The sequence below is a fragment of the Dromiciops gliroides genome, chromosome 6, assembly GCF_019393635.1.
Source record: "Dromiciops gliroides isolate mDroGli1 chromosome 6, mDroGli1.pri, whole genome shotgun sequence".
Lineage (NCBI taxonomy): Eukaryota > Metazoa > Chordata > Mammalia > Microbiotheria > Microbiotheriidae > Dromiciops > Dromiciops gliroides.
Window position 1 is genome coordinate 259,632,808 of NC_057866.1, and position 13,575 is coordinate 259,646,382.

Here is a 13,575-nt window from a genome sequence, read left to right on the forward strand (position 1 = left end):
TTAAGGAAGGGCCAGTAGGTGAAGTTTCAAGGAGAGATAATATAATGGGATTGGCAGTGAAGATCACAACCCATCCATGCCTGCTCATCTTGACCCGCCCAAAATGAAGAGGGATGGAGATGTGATTTCTCACTCACTGGCCATTGCCCCAGAGTGTAGATCCAATCAGAGGGCAGAGGGCAGAGGGCAACCAAACAAGGGGTGTCTGCTTCAGCTGTGAAGTGACCCAGAGGGTAGGGTGTAGGTACCTTGTTGGGCCGGGAGTGGGGAGGAGGGGGAGGAGGGAATGTGATAGAAATTTTCTAAAGGAACCTTGGAACTGCTGGTGCTGGAACCCACACCAGACAGAAGGGGAAAGGGTAGCCAGGAGAGGGGAAAGAATGAGGGAAGGTTAGGAAATAATGGGCGAAGAGAGTGTTATGGTTGTGTTGGAGACAAACCCAAGGATGGTGGAGGGGTGGGCTCCATATCTTCCCACCCTCACATTGCTTGATTACTCATTGGGTATTACTCAGCAGAAGGCAGGGGCCCAATTTTGGGGACCACTGGTTTAGAGGGAGTGAGAAATTCTCCTAACATTGAATAGCCTTCCATTTACTCACATTACTGGCACCATCAATTTTGAGATTTTCTTCACATGGGAACAAGTCAAATGTAGTCACCATCATTGTTCCTTCACTGCTGACTAAAAGAACCAAGGCTAGGTTTCTTTCCTCTTTAGTATCCCAGTTGTTCATTAAGTCAAGAACCCAGACTGTATCTTTTAAAGAGAAAGGGGAGGGGCTTTCTTCCTCCCCTGGAGATTCTGCTTCTTTCATATCTGCTTCAGAAGGGTAGGGACTTCTCTTTTCCTTCTATATTCTTCTGATGAGCTATCGCTTGAGGTTTTTCTCCTGGGGAAGTACGTGTGGTGATGGACACCTCTCCGAGGCAGTGAGAATGGGTGGCGACAACGTTTGTGAGGCGGTAAATGAGCATGGTGACCCCAGTGTGGATGTCTGAAAGGATGGATGGGGAACCCAAAGTGGATTCTGGGTTTTCTGAAACGAGGAAAATGGCACCATCTGGTTGCTATGGTGACAGGCTTGGAGGTTGTTATGGGAGGCCGGGTAGCAGGGGGGGGAGTGAGTGTGAAGATTTGACAGTCTGTAGGATTAGGCTCTGATCCTTCAGAGGGTGTATATCTGTTTCTTTGACCTGAAAAACACACACACACACACACACACACACACACACACACACACACACACAAAACCCATTTTTATTTTCCAGGTTTCAGGCATATGGAAGACTATAACTTCTTTATGAATACTAACAGAAAATCAAGGTAGAGCACTATGAAATCCCCTTGCCTAGAGGATTAGAGATTTGGAAAGAATCTAGTAGTGAGAGGAAAGGGAATGGGGAGAAAGGACTTGTAAAACACGGTAAAAGATATTCTTAAAAATTCCACAGAACAAGGCTACTTTGGTCTCTTTACTGAGCGGATGCTATGTATGCTTGGCACAGGAAAGAAAAGGCAGGCAACCCTGGTATTTACATACCTAAGGCAAAATCTGGGGCTCGTCTGTGTTCTAGGAAACAAGAGTTTCCCTTTAGCTGTCTTCTCTACTTAAATTTAAGGAAATTGAGGGAAAGCTCTTGCCAAATATTCCCTATCAATAGGTTTGAAAAGGTGGCCAGGCTTGAACATAGGAGCAAGGAAGGGCAATTCCACACAGGAAGCTTTAAATTACCAGCTCCACCGAGATCACTAAAAATAAAGAATTAAAAAACCCAACCCTTTTCATTGTGCCAATGGAATTCATGTTTCTTTATCCCTACCTCCCAATATGGAGCCAAATAGATTTCTTTAAAGGTACTGACTTGAGGTATTATGCAATTGCACTCAAATTAAGACTCATGGGAACTGTTAAGGGCTATTCTCATGACGTTGTGATTGCCTGTTGACAGAACCCAGTTAAATGAGCACACCATTTCATGACAGGCCATCTTCTGCCCACTCAATCAGTTCTGAAATGCACCTGGCACCTTTCCATCACATCCAGTTTCTGATCTTTCATAGCTCGCCTGTGTAAACTACTAGAGTTTCAGGCCAGCATCTTGTTTAGAAAAGGGTTCTTTTGCTGTGACTGCCCTCATTTAACCCTCTTTGGCTCAACCCTGTGTGTGTCAAGAAGCTACAAGGTACTTTCCAAAGCTTAGCCTTTTATGTCAGCAGAGCAGCTTCCTGTGCCTCTGTCTTCATCAATGTCTTCCTGAGATTTTCTCTGTCTTTAGTAACTTCCCAGAGACCACAGTCAAATAACTGTTAAGTGTCTGAGGCTGGATTTGAACTCAGGTCTTTCTGATTTCAAACCCACTGTGCAGCAACTTTAAAAACAACAACAAACACCCAACAAAGCCTTTGTAATCAAAGGAGTTACACAAAAGGGGCAAATTAAATTTTTTTAATTGAAGTTCACCAGTATTATTTCCTGAAGCAATTGTCCTTGAAATCTGCTTTACTTGAAAAATCAAATAACTTAAAATATATTCCACATTCATAATCCTCTCAACTCCATTAGTTTTATTATTTAAAGATACTGAACGAACACATTATCTGAGTCTTAAGAAGTGATTGAAACACAAATGTATGTAAAGCTTGTGTTAGTATGAATGCTCTGTTCTCAACCCCAGTTCATTAAACTTTCATTTACAATCTACATTAGGAAGAAAATTATAAAGGCAGTTACCAAGCCTTTAGCATTTTGTTCAGACTGAGAGCCTTACTTCTCAGTATACTCAGGCAGCTAAGTACAACATCTTTTCTGTACAATGAACCTGATGAGTGCTTGTCACTGTCTCCAAATTACTCAGAACTCTTTGCCAGGATCTCTCCTTTCCACTAATCTTCCTCTCCCTTCTACTGGGGTCATTTTTCTCACTGTCCTTACCACCCCTGCCCTCACCCCCTTCATAATGTAAAACTCCCAGAGAGAAGGGTCTGCCACGTGTTACATAGCACATTTAAATCTAGATAGGTAAATTGACAACGTTTTCATCGGCAGCAATGCTGTTTGAAAAAAAATCTGTCAAAAGTTCTGCTTGTTAATCTTTCCTTATTGTAATTTTAAAGTGGATTTATGGCATTTTTTTTAGTCTAGACATGAAGTTCACTGCATGACAGCACATCATGCTCGTAAGCAAAAAGGTGAAGTGAAGGAAACCTTTCTTATAATTATCATGTGGTTAGTTGGGATAAAAAGAATTACTTTATGGGGAATATTTAAAGGGAATATCTGTACTGTATTTCTGTATATAAATATGTGTGATATATATTCATATAGACATGTGTACATACACATGCATCTATGCATAAATATGCTTTTAACTTCAATTGGTTGAAAAATTCTCCTGGGGTTCCTGAGGTGAAACAGAAGGAACTATAAATCCTATTAATTATTTAGTGACATCAGCTAGAACTCATTTGATTCCATTGTCTTAGGATGGAAACCAAAAGCCCCCCAAAAGAGGATTGAAATCTTTAAAAGTCTGAGATTAAATACTTAAATAACCAAGGGATAGGACCCTGATTTATGAATTCATTGGTATAGGGAATTCCTGGGTGAGGAAACTCCTTTCACCAATGCAAGTCAGCCCCTTCTCCCCTTAGAAAGTTGTCTAGACCAATTGCCTAGGGCCAGGACTTACCCTGCCCACTCTACCAAGTGGCTGGTATCCCATTACCTACACAATTGCTAATAATTTTATTAATGATCAAATCATCATTAATAAGAGGATCCAACTGCTTTATAGGGACTAGGAACAAGCATTTATTAAGCACCAACTGTGTGTCAGGCACCATGCTATCTCTTTCCAAATATTCTTTTATATATAAAATGTAAAATGCCACATATAAAGGTGAGGCATAGTTGCCATAATTTATTATTAGAATAAGCCAAAAAAACCCCAAAACAAACCCTTACCTTCTGCCACAGTTGCTACTAACCAGAAAACCAGCAACTTGTAGGAGAAACAGACTGGTGATAGTGATCGAGCCATGATTCCTGGCCTCTCTGTAGCTACTGTGTCCAACCCAATGTGGATTTAAAGGGGAGTCTGTGAGTCATGCACTGTCTGATTCAGGTAATTTGTATTTGCATAGAGCCCCACAAGGGAGAAGGCCAGCAAATGGGTGGGTAAGGGATCAGCGAGTAGAATACCAGACAGGATTTATAAACCCCCAAAGTTTTGGATGGCAGCCAAATGCCATTCATCTCTCCTTGGAGTCAGATCTTGGAGTACCCATGAAGCCCTCCCATGACCTATGCATTGTATGTTTACATAGGTATACAAAACCCTTTTCATCCCTATGCCTTCTCTTTATTTGGGTCATATGGCCCTGGATTCTGGCTCCTTCCACACAGCAAATAGCCATTAAAATAAATAAACAGACAGACAGATAGATAAATAAATAGATAGTTGAATGAATGAATGAATGAATGAATAAGTAAATGAGAATTGGGTCTGGAGAACTCTTCCCTTTCTTCCCCCCTCCACAAGACAGCAACCAATCTGACATAAGTTATATATGTACAATCCACAAGTGCTCTTTTTTTTTTTTAGTCTGTGTTCAGTCAATATCAGTTCTTTCTCTGAGGGTGCATAGTATGCTTCATCATTAGCCCCTTGGGATTGTCTTGGATCATTGCATTGCTGAGAGTAGTCAAGTCATTCACAATTGCTCATAGAACAATACTGTTGTCACTATGCACAGTGTCCTCCTAGTTCTACTCACTTCACTATATATCAATTCATATGAGTCTCTCCAAGTTTCTCTGAAATCATTCTGCCTGTCACTTCTCACAGCATAATAACACTCCATTACAATCATATACCATAGCTTCTTCAGTCATTCCTCAATTGATGGACATTTCCTTGATTCCTAATTCTTAGCCACCACAAAGAGTTGCCATAAATATTTTTGTACAATTTCCCCCCTTTTCTCTTTTTCACAATTACTATTGTTAACTGTTTCCCTCCATCCTATTCCCTTCCCCCAAGATATTTCCTCTATTATCTATCTTCTTACATCCTATCCCTCTTCAAAAGGGATTTGCTTCTGTCTGTCCCCTCCCCCAATCTGCCCTTCCTTCTTTTGCCCCTTTCTCTTTATCCCCTTCCCCTCCTATTTTCCTGCAGAGTTTGATAGATTACTCTACCCAATTGAGTGTGTATGTTATTCCCTCCTTGGGCCAATTCTAATGAGATTGAGGTCTTTGAGCCAATTCTGATGAGTGTTAGGCTCATTTACTGTCCAGATTAAATAGATTACTCCACCCAATTGTGTGTGTGTGTTAATCCCATCTTGAGCCAATTGATGAGATTAAGGTTTTTGAGCCTGTTCTGATGAGTGTAAAGTTCATTTACTGCCCTGCTCCTCCCTATCTCTTCCCCCACTCCATAATCCCTTTCATGTTTCTTTCATGTGGGATTTCACCCCATGCTAACTCTCCCCTTTCCCCTCCCCCAGTGCAGTACTCTCACCCCTCAATTTTACCCTAAAGATGTCATCATGGGCTAGCTAGGTGACACAGTGGACAAAGCATCCATCCTGGACCCAGGAGGACCCCAGCCCCAATCCAGCTTCAGACACAAGACACCCACCCACTTCACAACCCCAGGCATGTCACCTAAATCCAACTTTTTATGGTTCTCTAGGGTTTTGCATTTGAAAGTCAAATTTGCCATTCAGTTCAGTTCTTTTCATCATGAATACCTGAAAGTCCTCTTTTTCATTTAAGTCCCATTTTTTCCTCTGAAAGATTATACTCAGTTTTGCTAGATAGGTGATTCTTGGTTGTAATCCCAATTCCTTTGCCCTCTGGAATATCATATTCCATGCCCTCTGGTCCTTTAATGTAGAAGCTGCTAGATCTTGTGATATCCTGACTGGAGCTCCACAGTACTTGAATTCCTTCTTTTTGGCAGCTTGCAATATTTTCTCCTTGACCTGGGAGCTCTGAAATTTGTCTATAATATTCCTGGGAGTTTTCCTTTTGGGATTTCTTTCAGGAGGTGCTCGATGAATTCTTTCAATTTCTATTTTACCTTCTGCTTCTAGAATATCAGGGCAATTTTCCCTGACAATTTCTTGGAAGATGATGTCTAAGATCTTTCCTTGATAATGTTTTTCAGGTAGACCAATAATTTTCTTTTTTCTTTTTTTTTTAAGTGAGGCAATTGGGGTTAAGTGACTTGCCCAGGGTCACACAGCTAATTAAGTATTAAGTGTCTGAGGCTGGATTTGAACTCAGGTACTCCTGATTCCAGGGCTGGTGCTCTATCCACTGCGCCATCTAGCTGCCCCATGACCAATAATTTTCAAATTATCCCTCCTGGATCTTTTTTCCAGGTCAACAGTTTTTTCAAGAAGATATTTCATATTGCCCTCTATTTTTTTTATTCATTTGGATTTGCTTTATTGTGTCTTGGTTTCTCATAAAATCACTAGCTTTCATTTGTTCAATCCTAACTCTTAGGCAATTATTTTCATCAGACAGCTTTTGTATCTCCTTTTCCATTTGGCTTTTCAAGCTGTTGACTTTTTTCTCATGTCTTTCCTGCATCACCCTCATTTCTCTTTCCATTTTTTCCTCTACCTCTCTAACTTTATCTTCAAAGTCCTTTTTGAGTCTCTCTATGGCCTGAGACCAATTCATATTTTTCTTGGAAGCTTTATATACAGGGGCCCTGATGTTGTCATCCTCCTCTGAGGGTGCACCTTGATCTTCCTTGTCACTTAAAAAACTTCCTATGGTTCTCACCTTTCTCTGTCTGCTCATCTTTCCTTTCTCTTACTTGACTTTCAGCTCCTTAAAGTGGGGTACTACATCCAGGATGTACTATCCCAAGCTTCAGGGGGTCCCAGGTCCTTTGATTTAAGGAGGATCAGGTTCTTCACTAGCCTGGCCTGTTCCCTGGTCTGTAGATGGCTCCAGGCCAACTAGCTAATCAACCAGCTTTGTGTGCTGTGGTTGTCAGCTCTGACGTGCCTGTGCGCTTCCCCAACCTGGGCCGCTGCTACTCAAGCCTACCTCCTGGTTCCCAGCAGGGGTGAAAAACCCAAGTTCTGCCTCAGGACCAACAGAGACCCCTGTAATCTACCTCCTGCCAAGGGCTTAGCCCTCTCACTAGACCATGAGCTTAGTTCCAAATGACATCAGTGCTGTGGCTGTTTCAGAGGCTCTGGGGGCCTCTTTGTCTAGTGAGGCCATCTTGGGACTGGATCTGTGTCAGTTCAACTATGGGGGTTGGGCTCCACTCCTGCCTCGGCACAGCAGCTCCCTCCTTCCTAACTTCCAAGTCATCCTTGGTAGGAAAATTATCTCAGCACGTTCTTCTGTGGATTTTGCTGCTCCAGGAATTTGCTTCTATTATTCTTAGGAATGTCTGATTATTTGTATATCAGCCAGGTTCAATCTCTGTTACCATAAGGGACCTTTGATTTGCTAGGCTAGGTTTTAATACAGTTCATGTGGAAAAATAAGGGAATTTTACCAAATAATCATTGATTTTTGTGCCTATAAAATTTCATCCTTGGGAGTTTTGGAGAGGAGAGACCTTTTTATCATTCCAATTTCAGGAGAGGACACACACACAGTTCCAAATTCTTTTTAAGCAGAGGTCTATGGGGAATGAGTGAATGAGAGAGAGAGAGAGAGAGAGAGAGAGAATAAACTGTGGGAGACAGGTATAGAGGAGAAAGCCAGCTGCTCAGCATGTTCTTGATTTTCAACTTGCCTCCTCAAAGACTTTGGGGAATTTTAAACTTAAATAAGATCTTGGTTGAGCTGAGATATCTGAGGTAGAGCTCATCCATTCTATGTGTTGTCTTCCATCGTCTAATTCATATAGCTTCTCTGATTTCTGTTTGATATCTACTTTTCACTATTCGTGATGACCTTTTGTATTATTGACATTTGTAGGGAAGGGGTTGGTGTTTTTGATATAAACTTTTAGTATCCCTGCTTTTCTCTTTAGGGGATTGGCGACCAGGAAGGTGGCTTGAACTGAAGAAGATAATCTCAATCAGTGCCCTGGATGAGCAATAAAATGTATCCCAAAAGTCTTAGTGCATGAAACCTTTTTGTTTGTTTTTAGGTTTTCTTATCAGATTCATTCTGACCTTTAGTACTTTTCACACTGGTCATGCCATATGTCTGTATTCAATATTAGTTACCTGCTCTTGCTTCTATCTTCTGTACATGACTTTTTTTTTTTTTTTTTTTGTGGGGCAATGAGGGTTAACCGACTTGCCCAGGGTCACACAGCTATGTCCATGACTTTAAAAAATCTATGTTAGGTGGTGAATCTCCTGTAACCACATCTTTATACAATTTCCAGTATTCCTCTCAATCAGATTTTATTTCTCTTTGCATCATCAGCAATTTTGAGAGCTTTTCATCCCTCTTACATTGACTGTTCCTGTAGAACTTTAGGTCAAAGTATCCTTCTTATTTTTTACCTGAACATTTTGAGGTCTCTTCTCCCAAATTCTAGGGTGTATCAGACTATGACCAACTTTCAGCCTCTCTAATACAGGTTCTATGATGGAGTGGTCAGTTCCTCTAAGATTCTACCCCTCAGCAACCAGGCTCTCCTTGTCATCAGGACATGCATGTATCCATCTTGATACATGGAAGGCAAGCCAAGACATTACGAGCTGCTTTGTTTTTTGGTGGAGAGAGTGCTCCATTAGAAATTCAGGTGAGCAAGCATTTGTTCAGAGGTCCTCCATCACTATTACATCCAACAGAATATAAGCTCTGCACAGGAAGGCGTTTGGTATTTCCGTCCCTAGCTCTTAGCACCATGTATTACAATATACAGCATTGGAGTATCCCATTACGAGGGCGTTACATTATAAGTGGTCAGTAATGTACAAAGAAAAGCATCAGTTGGAACTCGAGAGCTGGAATGGTGAGTAGGAAGAGTGTACTTCCTCTCAAGAGGTTTCCCCCTAGGACCCTGAGACGGTCTGAATGTAACTGTAACGACTGGAATGACGCCACCTGCTGGAGACTTACTGTAGAAAAGCTCTGCTATGAGGTGAAGGTCTCTGAGGGCAGGACCATGCGTCTTTTCTTTGGTGTCAGGAAGTGATGTTTGCTTGTGGGAAGAAGAATGGGGAGCCTGGCACTCTGTCTGGGTCTTTTCCTGGGGACTCTGGCAGAGAAGGGAGCTAGAAATGCGCTCTCCCTTTAATAGATAGATGAATGTAGGCCTTTCTCTCTCTCCTTACCAAATTCTTATTCTCCTTAATAAATGTTTAAAAGCCTAACTCTTGCTAAAGCTTATAATTTATTGGCAACCACTCATTAGATATTTTAGACAGACTAGCTAGAATGTTAGCCCCTTAACATAGCCATATGGTGGTACTCAATCTCTTTGAGAACCCAGACCTATTAGGGTAAGGTCAGACTGGAGTGAGCAAGCCATCCTAGAGTGTGAGAAGGTATCCACATGTCCTATGTGAGGGGTGACATGGGGGAGTCCATGTGTATGTGCCACAGTAGGTACTTAATAAATGCTTTGTTGTTTGACTGATTGATAATCATACCCCTATTCAAAGCTTCTAATCTGTTTCCCAAAATCCTCATCTGTCTCCTTTTTCTGTACAGGTAAACTCATGTTCCAGTGTAAGAAGGGTAAAGGAAAAAAGTCTCTTATAAGGTTGAAAGGGTCTACCTGTAATAGCAATAGCATGGTCACCCCCCCTTCCACAATGTAACATGGGTAGAGGGTGCTTAAGACATGGGGTCCCACAATGTCACCCCTTAACATGGGACATGTGGATACCTACTCACTCTCTGAATTGCCTTGCCCACTTCTGCCTGATCTTACCCTGGCAGATCTAGGTTAGGGGAGAAATATGGTGGAGGGGGAGAGAGAGAGAGAGAGAGAGAGAGAGAGAGAGGGAGGGAGAGAGGGAGAGAGGGAGAGAGGGAGAGAGGGAGAGAGCGTGAGCACACACTACTATATGGCTACGTTCAAATCCTCTCAGGGTCCTGGGAGAAAGCTGTTGAGGGGAAATGCACTTTTCCTACTCACTTTCTTGAGTTCCCATCAATTCTTTGTGCATTACCAGTCTCTCATAATATAATGCACTCATAATGTAACATATTATAATGAATGGTGCTTGATACTTATACAATGAGCCATTCACAACATTCACACTTTTAGATCTTAAACCTATTTGCCTGGCATCCATGAAAAAGAAATGCTCCTCTCATATTAAAGCAAGTGCATAAATAATAAAATATATCACATTCCACGTGTAAACCTGGATCACCCTCTCCCACAAATGTAGTGAGTATCTGCAGAGGAAAGTAGGCAAACAAGGAACTTCACAGGGAAAGCAAATGAGAGAGGAGAGCCAACTTCCGGAATAACTCACAACTCTGGACTACAGGTGTTGATGTCATTTGTCCACTGAAGATCATCTACATCACCTAAACTTGCTCACTGTTTATGTGTTAGAGCTCATTACTCTCTAGCTGGGTAAATTCTGGTCTGTGAATGAATGAATGAATGAATGAATGAACGAAGCATTTAAGTATTCACTGTGTTAAGCACCAGGAACATAAATGGAAAGGTAAGACAGTCCTAGCTCCCAAAGAGCTCACATTCTAATGGGGGAGACACACCTAGGGATGGTTTCAGCAATCAGTCAAAATGGACAGGTCCCATGGTCCTTAGGGTGCGGTAGCAAAGCAGATGGTATAAGGCCTCTTCAATGTCATTTCTGCTGATAAAATTATATCCATTTCTGATGTTAAATCATTTGATGGTGACAAGAATTTTCTTTTCTGGATCTTCATTGGATGTGACTGTATCATTTGTAGGGGATGTTGCATCTCTACAGGGATTGCTTCTCAATATATCTGTGAGCACTGGGCTGGAAGTATGGCTATTCCAAAAGCTTTGGGGTTTAGAGTCCTGGGCTGACTCCACTGAGATCTGAATGGACATGGTGGTCAAGGAGGTGACCTTCCTAGAGAAACAGCCTCTTGTCTCTCCTGCTTCATTTAGGCTAGCTTGCTCAGCTAGTCTGTACTTGACTATATTTACAAGCTCTTTTAACTTGCAATCATCCTTAAAAAGACATATAGAAAATATTGGCTTTTAAGGTGACTGGTTCCCTTTGTGTGTGGGGGGGGGGGCGGAGACACAGACATTTATTAAGTACCAACAATGTGCCAGACACTGTTTTAAGTGCTTTAAAATATCTTATAACCCTGGGATCCTCATATTTTTATCATTCTTAATTGATAATATAATATATCCATTTTTCAACTGAAGAAACTGAGGTCACCTAAGTGATTTGCTCATAGATGTCTGAGGTTGGATTTGAACTCAGGTTTTCTAGACTCTTGGCCTGGTGTTTTATCCATTGTGGTGCCATGTAGCTGTCTACTTAAGACAGAGACTTGTAAAGATGATCAAATTGACTCTCTCTGGGCTTTCCAGCCCAACCATTCTCTTCTGTGGATGCTGTGTTGTCCAATCAGAACATAGCTCGTAGCAACACAACTCAGGCTGACTCTTTAAGCAATACAAGCAAACCTAGCCAACTCACCAGGATGCAAAGCAGCTACAAAACCTGTCTCCCCACTTTGCGTGTCCTTCTCAGTACATAGGTTATGGCAGAAAGCAATAGACTCTTCACCTTTCTCTAACTGAAGAGCAATAGCTGCAAGCTCCTGGGCAATTAAATCAATTCTCTCTCTGGCCAGTCAGAAATCACTTAACAACTTGTCAAATGATTGCTTTGAGCTGCCATCAATCAGTCTGATAGTCCAGCTTTTTTTTTTTTTTTTACTTTTTTTTTTTTGATGAGGCAATTGGGGTTAAGTGACTTGCCCAGGGTCACACAGCTAGTAAATGTCAAGTGTCTGAGGTCGGATTTGAACTCAGATCCTCCTGAATCCATGGCCGGTGCTCTATCCACTGCGCCACCTAGCTGCCCCCCGATGGTCCAGCTTTTAAACTTCCTGTTGTGTCTTCAGTCTTTACCCCAGATCCTTCTTACCACCAATCAGGTTCCTATTTACCATCCATGGCTTAAATGAGAGTCTCCTGGTACTCAGTGACTTGCCTTTCATCTAAAAGGGAATCAAACGCTCATCAAATATCCCCAATGAAATTCATACTCCTTTTAAAATGCTAACTTAGTCTCCAAATAGTTATATCAGTTTTCCTTTTGTGACTTTTACCCTGTTTAGTCATAAAAGTTATATGTGAATGAGTTGATGTACCACAATGCCTTGTGACTCTAAAATCTTCAGTGTGCCTCTCCCACTCATTTTATGTTCTTGAAATGCACTTTGTACCCATATTTTCCAATTTTTAATAAATAAAAATTTAAATAAGTAAAATCATCAATCCGTTCACATACAACATTCATAAAGTAATTTGAACCTTTATAATTATGCTACAATTTTTTTGTCAAATTCCACTTGAAAGACATATATTTATGCCCACATTTTAGCAGTTTTTATTAAAACAAAGTTTTTCTACTCCTTTTAAGTTGTATCTAATGTACACAGTGCACATACATATGCACATGTATGTATACACATGTGTATATACAGGTGTACATTTTTTGTTGCTGTTAAGTCATTCAGTCATATCTGACTCTCTGACTCCATGGACCATGGTACAGCAGGCCCTTCTATCTTCCACTGTCTCCTGATGTCTATCTAAGCTCATGTTGCTGGTTTCCATGACAATAAGTATCCATCTCATCCTCTGCCTTCCCCTCCTCCTTTTGCTCTCAACATGTGTATATATGGATATGTATAGAAATACATGTTATTACACAATATGTTATTACACAAATCCACACACAACATTTTCTTCAGCCTTAGAACACACCCTTCATTCATACATCCTGCAAGATCACTTCATCCCAAGAACTTCCCTTGTTCATATCCTCTGCCCTTGGGACTCCTCTTTCCCTTTGATTAGAGGGTAGAGTTAGAGAGCTCTTCCCAGAGTCCTCATTTAAGGAGGATGGCCAGGTCAGTCATCTCTTCATTACCCACCTGGCTGCATTCATGTGGACTTCTCTATTAAGCTCTTGCTGGATACTTCCCTCCACTGCCTCTCTTCCACCTTGGCTTTTTAGCTTCCCTTTGTTAGTTGTCTGTACCTTTCTTTGTATCCCTAATGCTTATCACGGTGCCTGGAACATAGTAGGTGCTTCATTTACTGACAGAATATTTTACATTCCTTAACAGTTGATACAACTTTTTCTTGAGACTCTTGTTGTTTGGTTGATTAGTTGTGTCCAAATCTTTGTAGCCCCACAAAAAAGCTACTTCCGTGGTTTGCCATTTCCTTCTCCAACTCATTTTACAGATGAGGAAACTGAGATAAACAGGGTTAAGTGACTCCCCCAGAGTCACACAGCTAGTAAGTGTCTGAGGCTAGATTTGAACTCATGTCTTCCTGACTCCAACCCAGCACTCTATCTACTCCACCACCTAGCTGTCCCTTTTCTTGAGGTAAAAATGCTTTTTCTGACCC

The 13,575-nt window shown here is 41.4% G+C and overlaps 1 protein-coding gene across 1 annotated transcript; it reads right to left on the reverse strand.

Annotated features, from left to right (window-relative positions):
* Positions 1-814: 814 nt before the first annotated feature.
* ODAPH (odontogenesis associated phosphoprotein) lies at positions 815-4,044 on the reverse strand. Its single transcript, XM_043973329.1, has 2 exons — positions 3,969-4,044; positions 815-1,197 (listed from the first exon to the last, which is right to left on the reverse strand). Exons 1-2 carry the CDS (start codon positions 4,042-4,044, stop codon positions 815-817), a joined length of 459 nt encoding a protein of 152 aa, XP_043829264.1.
* Between the last annotated feature and the right edge of the window lie 9,531 nt (positions 4,045-13,575).